Source organism: Vigna angularis, chromosome 10 (genome assembly GCF_016808095.1).
Source record: "Vigna angularis cultivar LongXiaoDou No.4 chromosome 10, ASM1680809v1, whole genome shotgun sequence".
Lineage (NCBI taxonomy): Eukaryota > Viridiplantae > Streptophyta > Magnoliopsida > Fabales > Fabaceae > Vigna > Vigna angularis.
Genome location: NC_068979.1, coordinates 27809630 through 27825702, shown reverse-complemented (window position 1 = coordinate 27825702; position 16073 = coordinate 27809630). Strand labels below are relative to the sequence as shown.

Sequence of the window (16073 nt, the reverse complement as noted above, 5' to 3'; positions counted from 1 at the left end):
ATAAATCCATGTGTATTATGTCATGTTGATTAATGAGCATGGTGGTGCCTGAGTGAGGGAAGTTAAGGAATGCCTTAATAGAACTTATAATATTGAGGAGGCGTTAAAAGTATATGTCATGTCACCTATAGAGTAAAAGATTAATACTTGGGCCTTTGGACCTTCTTGGACTCTTTCACCATGCGGAAAATAGGCACAAAGAGGTGTCCATCAAGTTCGACAATGGTAGTCGAGGAAGGTAGTAAGATAGAGGCACTCTGAGAGGAAAAGGCTATTGGAGCAACATAGAAGATAAAAGGGAATGATTTGGGTTAAAGGAAAATAAGTACAACGAATGTAAAAGAACAAGAAAACAAGAGTATGAAGTTAGGCATATAAATAGACACAAGTGTTAAGTTACAAACTGAAGTGCGAATGAGTTGGGGCCTATTAATGGGTATTATATCAATACTTTAGTAATAGTCTCATGATTATACTAAGTGAGAGTGAGAGTGAACAGTGCATAAAGTTTTGAAGAGATTGGTGACATTTTTTACAATCAATTTGAAAGTGCGCAAGACAAATAAGATGAGAAGTCCTAAAGCTAAAGAGCCCAATCGAGTATCAAGATAATACTTCTTTGAGAGAAACATGAATTAGTATTCTCTTTTCGGACATCCGTTAAGAATGTCGAGAGAAAATTGAATCAAAGAATGTGACAAGCTCATTGATAAACAAAAAGAGGGAAAATGAGTCAGCTTGATCGAAACATAAAAAAGTGTAAAGAGAAAAATAATCAAAATTGAGACTAAAGCTAGTTAGAGAGGGAGGTTACATATATTTTTCTTTTATAAATAATTAGATCAAATATAATAAAAAGATGAAAATTATGGATATAATTTCAAACATATTGAAAACTTATAAATAAGAAGAAATGACAAAATCATTGATTGTAGCAATTTTAATCATTACTTTCTTTGATTTCCTTTATCTTCACGACCATCCTTTTCTTCATCTACCATTTTCCATTTTGCTTTATTTTGACTCTTCCATAAGCTCATCCTTAAAAACAAAAGTAGCAAAAGGATTATCTCTGAAATGAAATGTTTGATTTGTTGATTATAGTTAATATAGCACATGACTATAGTGACTTAAGAATTTTTGTGGTTGGCTTTTAACCACAATATAAGTGAATTGATTGTGAAATTTGTCCTGACAATGAATGGATAGAACAGTCAAACACTTTTAAATCAAATTCAAAAGTACTTAATAATCCATTGCAAACGAACCTGTGTTGAGTAGATTGGATTCATTTACAGACAATGTACAAGCATCAGATCTTAATCCTTAAGGAACAAATTAAGTGAATTGATTGCTAAATTTGTCTTGAGAGTGAATGCATAGAACATTCAAACATTTTTAAATCAAATTAAAAAAACACTAAATTTGTTAGTCCACTGCAAACAAACTCGCATTGACTAGATTGGATTCATGTAAGAATACTGTGCAAACATCATATTAATCCTTAAGAAACAAGTATAAAAAATGACTATGAAGATATAATTTATTGTTGCCAAGGCCTTTTCTATATACAAATTCTCTTTAATATAATAATTGCAATGCAATCATTTTTTTTATATGATTTTGTAATTGTAAAAATAATAAAACCTAATCCTCAAGAAAGAAGTATAAAAATGGCTCATGAACATGTAAGTTACTGTTTCCAACGCCTTCTCTATACAAATTCTCTCTAATACAATAAATGCAATGCAATCATGTTTTTTATATGGTTTTGTAATTTTAAAAATAATAAAAGATTAAATATAATTTTTGTTTTAAAATTATTTTAAAATTTGTTTTATCTATTAATTAAATTATATATCTACTTTATTCTTACATTTTTATGAAAATCATAATTTTTTTTAACAAATTACATATGGAGGTCGTATTATAGGTGAATGTATAACTTGGTTACGAAATTCATGTAAAACATTTTTCTCAAAATATAGAAGATTATATTATAGATTATTGTAAACTCCATTTATAAGGAGAATCATATTTTGCTGAGATGACATTTTATATTAATTTTATAAAATTTAAAAATAGAATAAATATATAATTTTGTTTAAAAATGAAATACAACGATAATTATATTTAATTCAATTATAAATTAGATAAAGTTTGCAACAGATCTTGCTGACATTTCCACATTACCAACACACGTGGAGAGAATCATGCGGCCATAGCTTTCATGAAGAAACAATATGCTTCTTGATATCAAAGATGATCATGAATCTTGAAATACTGATTCTTCTATATGAAGAGTTAAAAATGTTTATCATTAAATTTTTATTGTTGAACCAGTTTTTTAATCAATATAACCACAATCGATATGGTTTTCATTAGAAGTTACAAAACTTAACAGTTTGACCCGCTTCAGTCCTGCCATATACGGGTCGGATCAAGCTAACCCACCATTTGAAAACGGATTAGATAATGGAGTCCGTCCCGCAACAAAATCAAGGCAATAGAAACCACATTAGAACAAAATCAAAATTCAAAAATATTGTTTTTGCATCTTAAGAGATTGAAGATTCACTGTTTAAAATGTAATCATGTGGAAATTTTAAAACATGCCTTTGGCAAGTAACTGTACATTTTGTAGAGCACATTAAATATTCATTTATGCCAATAACCAAGAACAGTTTTTTTCTTTCGCTATCTTAGAAGTACAAAATGCCCATTTGAAACTTGTAATGTGAAGTTACCCTGTTACCATATAGCCACAAAATGAAACAAAAAGCCTAAAACTAAAGGATTTGACATTGTAGTGTACCATCAAGAGATTCCTCAAATAGAAGAGAGTTCTCCAATACGTGAATCAAGCTGATTATGGGTTAAAACTTCCCTCGCACGTGAACTTCTATGCTGAAGTCGTTGGTGCAGTGTCTCAGACATGTGGTTGAAAAATTCAGTGTCCCATCTCTGAATCAATAAAGGATCTTCTGCATAGCATATGTATATGGATGTAACAGCACTTTCCACCACAACCATAGCTATTCCAACCTGAAAATACATGTGTTTCATGCAATATGCACGCATCATGGTATAGACAAACAAATAAGTATATGTCAAAAGTACAAAATTTTCAATTATATGTCAATTCATGATTTGATAATAGTGCACAAATCTTTCCACCATTAATATATCTTTCCAATCTAATAATTCTTACAACCATGCCGTTATTATTCACCAATGTTTAATTGGTTCACAAAAAATCAACTTCAACATATGGAATTTTCACCCCAGATTTGACATTTCAAGTGTAAAAATAGTGCAATCCAACAGCTGTACTACAATAGACTCAACAAACCTCGTTTAACTTTGATAAATAGATAGCTGATAATATAATAGACCCAACAAACCAAGCTAAGATCAACTTTGATAAGCTCTTATGCCACTCTAGAAAGTAAATTTTAAATGTATAACTCAATCTCACAAAAATGACTCTCGTATTGAAGTTGAACATTTCAAGTGTAAAAGTGGAGGAATCCAGCTGGTACTGAAATAGACCCAACAAACCTCACTAAGATCAATTTTGATAAACTCTAATGCCACCTTAGATCGTGAACAGTTTTCATCACCCTAACATTCCACTCATTGCAATGCAAAAATCAGAATTCACAACAGGTTTTCTCAAAACAAGAAATTTCTGCTGAGCTAATGCAGAGTTTTACAATGAATGCATACAGCTAGCACAATGTTTTAGCAAAATCCAAAACAAAAAAACAAGCAAACATATAATCATAAATGATGATGAGCAAGACATGCATTACACTAAGTTTTACCATTTATGTAGATGTATATAGATTGCATTGAATTATAGCTCTTAAATGTAATAGCTAAACAAGATTGAAGAAACTAAAGGAAGAAGGATTTGAATCTCTGTAGTTTAATCTTTGCAAAATGCTTGCAAAGATTACAACTTGTTTGCTAAAACAAATATTTGGTGCTCCTGGCAGAGCCTAGCTCCACCAGGCAAGCTTTTGATGACAGAATTTTCTATAATAGCATGTATCCAAGCCCAAAAATTTAAACAAACTTACCAATACCATTCCCATGAGCATAGATGTCAACCCAATCATAAAAGCCCTATCATTCCATTTCATCCAGGCCCAGACACCAGAGCAAGTTCCAGTTATCAAGCCCCCAAAAATGGTCCCCATTAGCAACACAGCACCTGAACAATCATACGCCACAATTGCTTCAACTCCAGTTGACTGGAATAACTCCCATGCATCTCTAGCAGATCGGTTAAAGCTTTTACCATAAACTGCAATCTGCAGGGTACATAACCATAAGCCATGGTAGCCTAAGTTTTCAAACAAACATGCAGCTAACAATAATCACCAAAACCTCAAACATAAGTTGGCTTAGTTAAGATTTCAAGATCAAGACATTTGGGGTCTCTGGAAAAATAGCTTAGTTAATAAAACTCATACACTTGATAAGTTTGTTTAGATAAACTTCTCTATAAGCATTTAAAGGAGGAAAATAAGAAAGTAAAATCATTTGAGTTCCTCAGAAAAGTTAAAATCAACTTATACATTTAACTTCACAAGTTGAGATGCATAAGTAGATTTGAACTTGTGAAAAACAAAATAATACATTTATTTGACAATCTTCTCTGTAAGTCTTCATTAAACAATTTACCTAAAACATAACCCATGTCAAAAATATACCCATCAAACTTGTGGAATTAAGCTAGAATGAGTCTATTTTGATAAGTAATATCAATAAGCTTACCATAATATGCCAAAACTATAAACTATTTTTATAGGTCTCTTTGAAAGATCTTCTAACTGCCTTAAGTAAACTACTGTCCTTGTATTTTCACTTCTAGCCTCAATGTAGTTAAAGTAATTGAAAATCAGTAATATCTCTCTCTTAGAATCTCAGTTCTCACAGATGACACAAAATACATCATACATGGTGAATGATTGCTGATATAGACACAGAAGTCAACCTGAACATATGCATACTTGTTAAAGAATCGGACAAGAGTCTCCACAAGATGGAAGAGGAAATCAACACAGCAAAGCAAACACTCATTGTTGCCAATCTTTGACCGGATTCCTCTTACCTGGAAGGCATCACAATTTTGATGAATGAAAAAGGATTAAATAGCCTCCATAAACACAAAGGAGATGAATTTAAGATAATTCACAGAACACAGAGTGGTAGCTAATACCTCCCATCGCAGTGTCCTAATTGCAGCTGTGAATAATGATCCATAACAAATGCTGCCAAAAGATGTTGTTAAAGCATACTGTAAAGATTTCATTAAGGAGTTAGCAGGATTTGACTCAGCCTCTCTACCACCATGGATAGTAACACGAACCACAGTCCCAGACACTATGACATGCACCGTATTGCACAGCACAGCTCCTGTCCAAAACAAGCTTACAGAGAGGACCTGCATTCATGAATTATCACAGTAATATCAGTTTAATCAGATTATACAATCTGCTACAACAAAATAACCAGTCTTACAAGTGTGAACAAAACTTGCCAGCTCACCACAAGAAGCCACCAGCGTCCACCATCACCTATGCTTGAAGCCACAACACCAGCAGCTCCAAATGACCATAAAGCCATCCATAAAAGCACAACAAGCATAAATGCATATGCCACTCTCATAACTTCAGGAAGATTCCATACCATCTTGACAGCCTTTTGCAGAACCAACATTGTAAATGGTAGTCTGGAGAAGAGAAAAACATGAAGGTTTTAAAGAAAAGGCAGTAACAATTGCAACCACAATGTTAAGGTTTTTGACTCACAATTTTCCACAGTAGCAAAGATTGAGGAAAAACAGCAACAGTGATCCCAATTTAATACCATTAAATAAATATCAATTCAAACAGAATACATGTCCAAAGACCTCTTTCATCAATACCATACCTGTCAATGACAGAAATCACATATAAGAACTGCAAGGTTGCCCCAATAGCAAAGGCAACGCCCCAGAAAAACTGCTCAGCCCAGAAACACAAAACACTGATCACTGCAAGGTAAGTGGTGAGGATGTGCACAGACACTTTCATCATCTGGGTAGCGCGTGACCCTAACAGCAACAACCAACTCCATCCGAGGGCGGTTCCAATGCCTCCTGCCACCCCATAAAGCGGCCAGTAATCCTCCGTCAAACCAGCTTCATTTTCCATGAACCGGTAGGTGTATTTATCAATGTCAAGCCTGTTCTTTTGCTTGAACCTGTTTAGGCCTAAAACCCCAAGAACCAAACCCAAACCAACCAAATGGATAACAAATGTTCCTAACCAGAACACGTCGTGCCAGCGTCGCGTTTGCTCCATTTCTTGCCACCAAATCTCTATCACTTCTATGGAGCTCCACAATGCATTTTCTCAAAACAAAAACTATAATGCTTCACCTCTCACTACTCATCATAAAAAAAAATCACAAAGGAAAGGTTATTGTGGTATCTACATACAGATCACAATCATAGAAAATGAACAAGTGGAAAAACTAAACTATGCCAGAGAGTAAACTGCTAAAAACAGACGTTTTCACTTTTGTTCATCTGGGGTAAGCAAAATCAATAAAAATTATAAAAAAAAACAAAAGAAAGAATGTTTTCCCCCCACAATGTAGAGCCAGAAAGAAGATTTTTTTTAATCATGATTAAAAAGGAAAAATTTATGCCCTTATGTGATATTTTTTTCTTTAAAGGGGTAATCAGAAAAAGAAAGAAAGAAGTGATTTTGACTTCTGATGTTTTGTTTTCCAGTAAAGAGTAATTAAGGGGGCAAGACAGAATAAGACCACTAAAACAAACTGAAAACGGTGATTGTAATCGAACAAATAGAGAGTACAGTGTGGCAAAGGTACCTAATTGTTGGTAGTGAAACAATTGGAAGAGAATGAGGGTGAGTCCAGAGAAGAAGAAACATAGCAGCTTGTTCTAGAGAGAGAAAGAGATACATCAACTTGATCAATGGATCATCATAAAAGGCAAAGGCCAAAACTTTAGATGGGGGCACTGAACAATAAATAGTATTTAAAAACAGTAATGAGAGAACAGAGAATGTTGTGAAAATGGAGGGTAAATCCAAACTGAAATACTCTCAACGGCTAATAGAGGAAGTTGGGGTAGGAAATTTCAGAGAGTAAAATAAGAAGAGAGAGAAAGAAGGAAACTTTGCCACGCGCCATGATTGTAGTATTGCCATGCGTATGAGGCAGAAGGTGTTATGAAGTTAATGGTTGGCAGTGGCATGGTGAGACTTATGAGTACTCATTATTGCATAAGCAAATATGAGACCTTTGTCGGTGTAATAATATCAATATAAGAAAAATGGAAGAATCTACCTAATTGCATAATGGTGGTCAAGCTGGTTTGAAAAATTTAAAATATTAATTAGGTTGTGTGGCTTTTAAAGAAAAAGCATATTTCAATAGCTTTAAATTTTATACCTTTTAAAAATTAAATGATTTAATTTTTTTTACCGGTTGTTATAATTAACTATAATAATCTTCAATTATATATAATAATTTACTAGAATATAAATGTTAATAACACATCTAAGAAACATGGAGTATTTTCATAAATTGTTAATAGATAAATAATTTAATATGTAATAATTATTTAATTTATTTTATTAGAAACTGTTATGATTTAAAGGTTAACTGATTCTAAGTCAAAATTTGTACTTTGTATATTTATATTTTATTTTTGTTTTTCAAATATTATCTAGATATTTATTTAGGATTTGAAGATAATTAATTTTAAAGTATCTGAGAGATAAATATATAAACAAGTGAAATATAAATGAATTATGGTATTTGTATCTTGTCTAATAGTATATAAAAGAACACGACTCAATAATGTTTTTCAAGTTATTGGGTTACATTTACATATTATAACTAAATGTAGTTTAGTATATTGGTTTTTATTTATCATTTTGTATTATTTATTATATTGTTATTATACTTTTTATATAAGTATTATTGTAATAGAAATATAAGTTCACATGTTGATCCTATAAATATAACTAGTATTCTTCGATGAATATTCACTTCATAAACAATCACTCTCATTCAATTCTAAAATAATCTCTTACTGACTTAAGCGTGGAAGAGTCTTTGGCAAGTGAATTTCTTCCTTCACAACAGCAAGGAGACCCTTTCCAAATAAAAAAAAAGAAGAAAATCACCACTAAGATTTGTCACCTGTCCAAAACACCACTGAATAAGAGGTTTGGTGGTTTTTGGTTCGGCTATGGAGAGTTCTTAAAGAGATGTGAGGCTAACTCCTAAATAAGGAAACTAAAGAGATCTAAAAGAGAGAACTACTCTAGAAAGAACTTTAAGACAAGTAGAATGACCCAATTTTGTCAACATTTCTTTACTAATCTCAAAGTTCAAATGCAAGAGATGAAAGTCTTTATTCATAAGTCAAGAAACCCTTAAATTATCTAGAAAAAGAAAAGGAGAAATTCAAATTCAAACTCTCAAATTTGGAGTCAAACGGAGTAAGCCTCATTTAAGTTGAAAGGAACCAAGCTTCAATTTTTCACCTCTAGTCACCTCAAACCAATGGGCAAACTGAGGTTGTGAATAGGTTTTTAGCAACCATGTTGAGGGCTATTTTGAAAGAAAACCACAAATTTTGGAATAAGTATATTTTCCATATTGAGTTTTCATATAATAGGTGGTTCACAAGACCACAAAGATGTCTCCTTTTAAGGTTCTGTATGGCTTAAATCCTCTCACTCTTTTAAACCTCATATCTTTCCCAAATCCTAGTGATTTCATTAATAAGGAAGGAGTATTTAGGTCCGAATTTGTGAAGAAAATACATGACAAAGTTAAGTCACAAATTCAACACCAAACCGAGAGATATGCCAAAAACAATAAAAAAGGGAAAAGAGAGTTGGTTTTTGAAGAGGGAGATTGGGTTTGGCTCAATTTAAGAAAAAGAAAGATTTCTAAAACAAAGGAGATCCAAACTCAATTCTCTTAGTCATAGACCTTTTAGAGTGCTTCAAAGAATTAACAACAATGCATATAGGTTAGAGTTGCCAACTAAATATGATGTGAGTGTTACATTTAATGTTTGTGATCTAACTCCTTTTGTAGGTGATTTGAAACATGTTGAAGGTGAAGAACCTCTTAATTTGAGGTCAAATCCTTTTTAAGAGGGAATAGACGATGACAAACTCCTAACCAAGGGTCCTATCACAAGAAGCATGACCAATCTTTTGCTAGAAAAGCCATCATCAGAAGGTGAAGTTAAACTCTTCACTTGGGCCATCATGGAGAATGAAGAATAATTTAAGCCATGTATTTCGACCAAGTAATGTAGGTTTGTTTAAGGTTTGTATTAAGGCCTAATTAATGTAGGGTTTTTCTTTAGTTGGACATCCAAACCATGTGGAAAGTATGTACCATGCGTCATGCTTTCATTAGAGATGATTTTTCTTTAGTAGTGACTAATGGTACTCTAGGAGTGGAAAAGATTTTGCTTTATGAGTGGCTACATGTCCTTTTCTCATTAGAGAGGATTTCTGGATACTTGTTCATTCTTTAAATGGCCACTGTTTTCGGCCAAAACATGCTTGGTAGGGTTAACATGCAAAGTTTTGGTTTTAGGAGACACCTTTAGTCTATAAATAGAGGTGTCTCCTCTCTTGTAATCATCTTTGATATTGAGTAATGTTATGCTGCCCATTTTTTGTCATACTAATCATCTTAAGATCAAGACTAAAACAGCTCATGAAACCTCTCTAGTCACATTCCTCTTAAAGTTGACCTAACATAAACACCACACCACCTTCATATCATTGTCTAAGGTAGTGAGCTTTCTTCCTCTTCCAACTATTACTTCTGCATTCCATGTCCCTTTGTCAACCATATTCCACACTTACATCTCCTAAGAGACCATTCAACATAGCCCTCTTCTAGCTTTAGACCATCCTTGCTTGGATGGTTGCTATCACAAACAATGTTTTCATTTGATTATTTGGGAGTTAAAAACTCACAAAATCACGACCTCTAAATATATGTTCTCTCTTTTGAATTATAATTCTTATTTAGAATTAAGATTGAATCTAAAGATTATAATACTTGAGATTGAATGTCAATTAATTATTGTATTTTTAATTGTATTTCTTCAATTAGAGACTTCTAATATGCTGTTCCGCATTCTTTATCTTTTTACTTTTATCTACTGTGAGTCATATTTGTAAATGCAAATAAAATTTTGCTTACAAGGAAATCCTACCATCTTAAGTTGACACTAAGAGATTGGATATAGTTTTCGCGAGTTTAAGTAAACTAGTATAAAATACTAGTATTTTTTGTTTATTTTTTTACTGTTCTTTTTATTTCCCAGAAATCAAGCCATTAAAAGGAAATAAACAATTTTATTCACTATATCAATTTCACATTTTAAATTTATATATGCGGTTAAAGAAGCTATTTCCATTTGGCCCTGAGAAACGGAAAACCCGTGACTTGCTTGAATTGGTGTATCTTAATGTCTGCCATCTCTATAACAATAATAGCACTCCATTTACCATCATATGGGCTTTATTTTTTATCTTTTAGGTTCAATTTAAAAAAAATAAATCATGAGAAATTTCTGAATTATTGTAATTTAAAATACCATTTGTATAAAAAAAATGCATATTTTTGTTTTAATTTTGTAATTCGTGTTTTAAAAGTAATTCTCAGGCAACCCTCGCCATTGCATAAGCACCACTTCCTCACTCACTAATTCTACAATTTAGCACCATTCGGCTGGCCCAACTTACATTGTACCTTATCCAAATGGGCCCACACGTTACAATTGAAAAAAGAAATGCTTTTACCCAATTACCCTTACCCACCGTTACATTACAAATTAGAAAAACAAAATATTAAATTAATTTAAATACAAATAAAAGTAATCACGAGATTCTTCTGTCATACGCTTACACCCACCCTTTCATTAGCAGCTGTTGGCAGAGAATCCAACGAGCGAGTTACCGATATCGAAACCGACACGTGTCCCTTGTTGCTGCACGTTCCCAATGATTGACAACGACGACGTCGTTGGTGCAAACGCGAAGCAAAATGTCCCAACCGAGTCAACCGGTATCAGGTAATTCTTCGCCGGTAACGGTAACTCCCTCCCCTCAGGAAAATGAAACGACACAGTCGGCACCTCCACAGTGTTCCTCGACGACAAGTCGTAGCACGTGTCGAACAACGACACACTGTTCGCCTTCGGCAACCCCTGCGCCCCCCTCACGAACGCGTCGCGGAGCGCGTCGTACACCTCGCTCCGTAGCCGTGTCACGGCCGTGCCGGAATCGACAATGATGCCGCCTCCTCCGGTGGCATCGACAGCGAAGCTCGACTCAGGTACCGGGAGAGTCTCTCCGCCAACGCTGATTCCTTTCAAACCGAGGTAATAGAACGTGTCGAGCTCGGGGTTCCGCAACAGCGGCGCGGTGACAGCGTTACGCGGCATCGGCGAGTCGAATTCAAGAGTGGAAACGGCGTCGGAGTCACGGTCCACGAGACAGTACGAAAACGAAGTCGCATTGACCTGCGCCGGAAACGAGAGTTTTCCGCCGCCGAGACCGAGCAGACCAGCAGCGCCAACGAATAGTCCTTCGTTATTGTGGCCGCAGCCAATGGCGACGCCGGATACTGCCGATGCGCCGAGAGTGACAGTCTCCGTTGCGAACTCGCCCACAGTGTAAGATCCGTCGCCGTATGAGACTTCGTAGAGGCAGGTTCCGTTGCGGCACTCGGAGAGGTCGAGGGATTTACACTGCGGGGCGTCGCAGTGGATCGGCGAGTAGGAAGAGGACGAAAGCGGGCTAAATATGGGGTCGGATTGTTGGTAGCATTCGGAGCATGGCTCGCATTGGATCCAACTGACGTCGCTTCCTGTATCAAGAACCACGTAGGCTTGACTAGGTGGCTTTCCGATTCCAACTCGGAGGAAGTACTCACCGCTTCCCTGACTCGTTCCCGAGACGATTGGGCCCTGGAGTGCGTTGGCTTCGAACTCGGGGCGTGACTCGGCCGGGAGGAGATCCGAGTTCGAGACGCGGTTCAAAGCAAGATCTAAACGAGTTTGCAGAGCCCTGACTCGGACTGAGTCGCGTTCGAGACGAGAAAGGGTTAGGGATTTATAATCTCTGTGCGAGGGTTTTTGAATTGAGGCACGGGAATGTAGCTGAACAGCGAACGACGATAGAGGAGAGGGTTCTTGCTGTTGTTGGAGAGGGTGGTAATGGGGTGAAGCGACGGCATTGTGCGCGTTTCGAAGCGAGGAAACGACGTCGAGGAGTGTCGTTTTGGGAGTGTGGCGTGTGGTTCGTGAGAGTGTTAACGGAGAGAAACAGCCTAGAAGAAAAAGAGGAAAGAAGAGGTAAGTAAGAGGTTCCATTGGAGCGAAAGAAAGTGTGACGTGAAGCTATGAGAATTTGGGTATGAATGGGGTTTTTATTTTGGGATGGGAAGGATTCACGTAAAGGTTATTGGATTAACAAAATGAAGTGAAAATAGGAGAAGGTTTGGATGATTTGAAGAAACTTATTTTGGCATTGAATTGCATGTTGTTTAAGAATGAGATAGTATCATAAGCTTGGTGCTTTGGGGTGAAAAAATAGCAACGTTTGGTTTATTTTATTCGTTCATAATTAGTGTTTGTTTTTCTTGTTTGGTCTTGGGAAAGCCGAAAGGTGGTTGTGATGAGTGTGCTATCTAGCTACTTTCATCGGTGGTTGATTACGAGACTTAAGTGTAGGTGTTATTATTGGGATAAGCGCGATTAGTGTGTGCGAAACCAGTCAAATGGTATCTTTTACTTCCTATGACTACTCATTAATATAAAATGTGTTTATTAAATATTATCAAATATCTATTTTAATCTATAAATAATAGTTTCTTTAAAATTTGTTTTTTTAGCTTATGATAAAACGCCGGTCTTTTGTATTGTCCTTCTAAGGGTTGACCTAATTAAAAGATATTAGGATAAGACATCGCATGTAAGAATAATGATCAGAGGAATGGGACAGACTTAGGCACTCCATGATGTTGAACATTTGTGGGACAAAAAGTGGCTTGAGTCTGAGGTCATGCTATTGCTATCATGACTAATTACTTTAGCTTTTGTTCGCTAATTGTGAAAAGTAAAAGGTGATGGGGACTTTAAGTGGTTCTTTAGTTACTCAATTAGTGAGTATTTAGTTCTTTTATCCGATTAGTTTTGAGTGGATGAATTTGATTAGATTTGTTATGTTAATTTTATCTTTATGTTAGAATTTAGGTTTTATCAGAAGCCTCGTTTGGTTGGCAAAGACAACTTCCACATAGGGTCATAAATTGACTTGCAGTTAGGTCGAGTACCGTTTTTACTTTCAAATGGTACCTGGCAATGTTAGTGCGTGCCAGGTCACAAATTCTTACCAATATATGAATTGGACCAATTTAAACTAAAATTTCGAATGATTAAAGATAGAGAAAATATAAACGGGTGTTGCTCCCTCCACTATCCCATAAGCCTCCAACACCTCTTTACTTTTCTTTTATTTCAAAAATATTTTACACATTCTCACAATCTCTATTAAGAACATAATTATAAAATTTGTCCTCTTAATTATATTTTTCATACCCATATTAGTTAGCACTTATTAAGGTTTTACTGTTAAAGAATCCACCATGAAAAGGTTGTATACAAAAGTTTCAGAGGAGCATGTTGCATAGCATTCGGTTTGGAAATATTTCCAAAGTCCTTAACTACTCTAAAAGCACTTATTAAGGTTTGGAGATAGCTTCGTATCCAGCGGCCATGGTAATGCCGCAACACATGCGGCCTCCAAGCATTACGTGTCGGCGCCGTACATGCTTGTCCATCACCACCAGTACGCGTCATCGCACATCCCGCACCACAGCATCAGAACGGATCCAGCGATGAGAACAAAACCGTTCGGATCGACGATTTGTATCAGAGGGTTACAGATTTGTGGAGTTCTATTCACATGCTATTGAGAAAGTTTTGCAAAACTCGATATTCGTGCACGAATGTTGATATCAGTGCACGGATGTTGACATCAGTGCACGGATGTTGACATCTGTTAATTGAAGGGCAAAAATGAAATAGGGAGGTGCAACAAGCGGTGTGTGGTGGTGGAGGGAGTAACTCCCAATATAAAGTTGATCTTATTCAATTGAATAAGGTAAACCTGACCCATATACTTTTTCACAATAGTAAAATCTTATTCTTTATAATTTAATAATAAATTTAATCAATATATCATTTTCCAATATACTGTGTCATTGGTTCCAATTTAGACTGATATAATTCACAAGTTGTCTAAATATTAAATTTAGATTTTTGTGACTCGTCCATTAAATTTAGATTTCGTTCTAAGTTTAGCCTTAGAACAAAAATTGAATTCATCCATATGGGTATTTTTATGTTGTTTGCCTTGAAAGCTTCAGCATAAGGATTTTTTTTGGAAGCTTTGGCTTACAACTAATAGTGAATAATTCATAATGCGAATTTTTGTTAGTTCTTTTCCGTCTAGTTTTTCTCTAAGTTCTTGGGGTTTTACCAATTTAGTCCAACTTGTCAGATCTAAAGGGGAAATCATGGAAGGAACAATACCTGTTTGGAGAAATTGGCTAGCGAACATCGAATGATGATTTAGAAGATGCAAGATAACTTCCAAAAAATTAAAGAATTATTGTGTCAAGAAGAGAGAAAGAAGTTATGAAAGAAGTGTGAACTCCGTTAATGGGAAAAGGAAAAGATAAAGAATGGTGTCCATCCGATGAAGAAGTACAAAGGTGTATCCTAGGGTTGGAACAAGAGGGAAAATATACCTGGACAAACTTTTTGATGCTCAAATTAATAAAATACTTGCAATCTTGTGAATAAGAGAGAATAAGTATAAGAGTGAAGGAGTATTTCCTAAGGAATACCAATTGTATTTATATGATGTTTTGGATCTTTGACCTATGTTATGATATCGAATAATATCATTAAAATAACATTTATCACAAATAGATAATAATAACATTGTGATATCTTACCATAAATAATAACAACAAAATTAAACTGGGAAGATTATTTACTATTGTCGTTAATATGTGAATATATCCCTAATAGATGTATTTTGGCTGTGATTGATCTCTTGGTCGAGTTGTGGCCAACTTGTAGTGTTTGTAGGTAGATCGACTGGTTGGTCGGGTTGTTCGGGTTGTTCGAGTGTTGTTGCCTAAAGGTAGTCTTTGTTTTGTATTGTCGACTTGGGTCGACTTAGTGCTACCAACTTCGGCAGACTCTTTTGGGTGCTACCAGCTTGGTCGGCTTTGTTCGATTTATCGAGTTAATGATGACTTTATTGGTGACTATTAAGTATTAATGAGGGGGTTTCTGAAACGTCATAATGATTGCCTTGCAGTGCGAAACATCTTTTTACTTTGAATGGTTTTGGTCGAGGTTGACGTAGTTACATCACAACGGTTGAACTAGGAGAACAAAACGCCAAATGTTATGCTCTAAAACAAAACATCTCTTGACAAAAGGTTGCTTCATTTTAAACTTGCTTTTATAACTAATTTCATTCTTCATCCTTATTACACTTCAAGCATCCTTTTTGAGCATTCTTTACTCCATTTTTCGAGCGGTATTCGCGCTTGTCTTGAGTTTGTGAGTTTGTGTCTTCTTGTCTTCTCTTTGAGTCTGCTTGCTGTCATAGACATGTCTTCTTATTCTTCTCCTGATATCGATTATGGTTGTCGCCACTCCTTGCTGACTAGGAAAACTACTCCTATGAGGGTTCTTCTTCCTTTTCTTTTAACGAAAGGGTTTTCTTACTAGAGCCTTTCATTTTCGCTCCTCCTTTAGTGGTTTCTTTTAAGGGTCATTTTTTAGGCTCCCTAAATGAAAAAGAAACAGGTGGTGCGAGGTAAGAAGTCTAGGCTACCTGTGGTGCTTGCTGAGCCACCTACTTTAGCAACCAAAATGTATGAGCAATTTTCTCTTATTATGGACCCTAGATGTA

General features: G+C 35.3%; 2 protein-coding genes across 3 annotated transcripts; both read right to left on the bottom strand.

The window, feature by feature from the left end:
* Window positions 1–2573: 2573 nt before the first annotated feature.
* On the bottom strand, window positions 2574–7274 carry LOC108334616 (uncharacterized). Of its 2 annotated transcripts, none has more exons than XM_017570496.2 (7): window positions 6892–7274; window positions 5944–6439; window positions 5533–5743; window positions 5231–5455; window positions 5006–5122; window positions 4086–4319; window positions 2574–3045 (listed from the first exon to the last, which is right to left on the bottom strand). In XM_017570496.2, the coding sequence occupies exons 2-7, from the start codon at window positions 6354–6356 to the stop codon at window positions 2830–2832; spliced, it is 1416 nt and encodes a 471-aa protein (XP_017425985.1). In that variant the 5' UTR covers window positions 6357–6439; window positions 6892–7274; the 3' UTR covers window positions 2574–2829. The 2 variants fall into 2 exon arrangements, with proteins under 2 accessions (XP_017425985.1, XP_017425986.1); XM_017570497.2 differs by having other exon boundaries at window positions 5560–5743; window positions 6892–7272.
* A 3403-nt stretch (window positions 7275–10677) lies between these two features.
* On the bottom strand, window positions 10678–12907 carry LOC108335123 (protein ASPARTIC PROTEASE IN GUARD CELL 1). The gene has a single exon (XM_017571063.2). The coding sequence runs from the start codon at window positions 12446–12448 to the stop codon at window positions 10994–10996; it is 1455 nt and encodes a 484-aa protein (XP_017426552.1). The 5' UTR covers window positions 12449–12907; the 3' UTR covers window positions 10678–10993.
* Between the last annotated feature and the right edge of the window lie 3166 nt (window positions 12908–16073).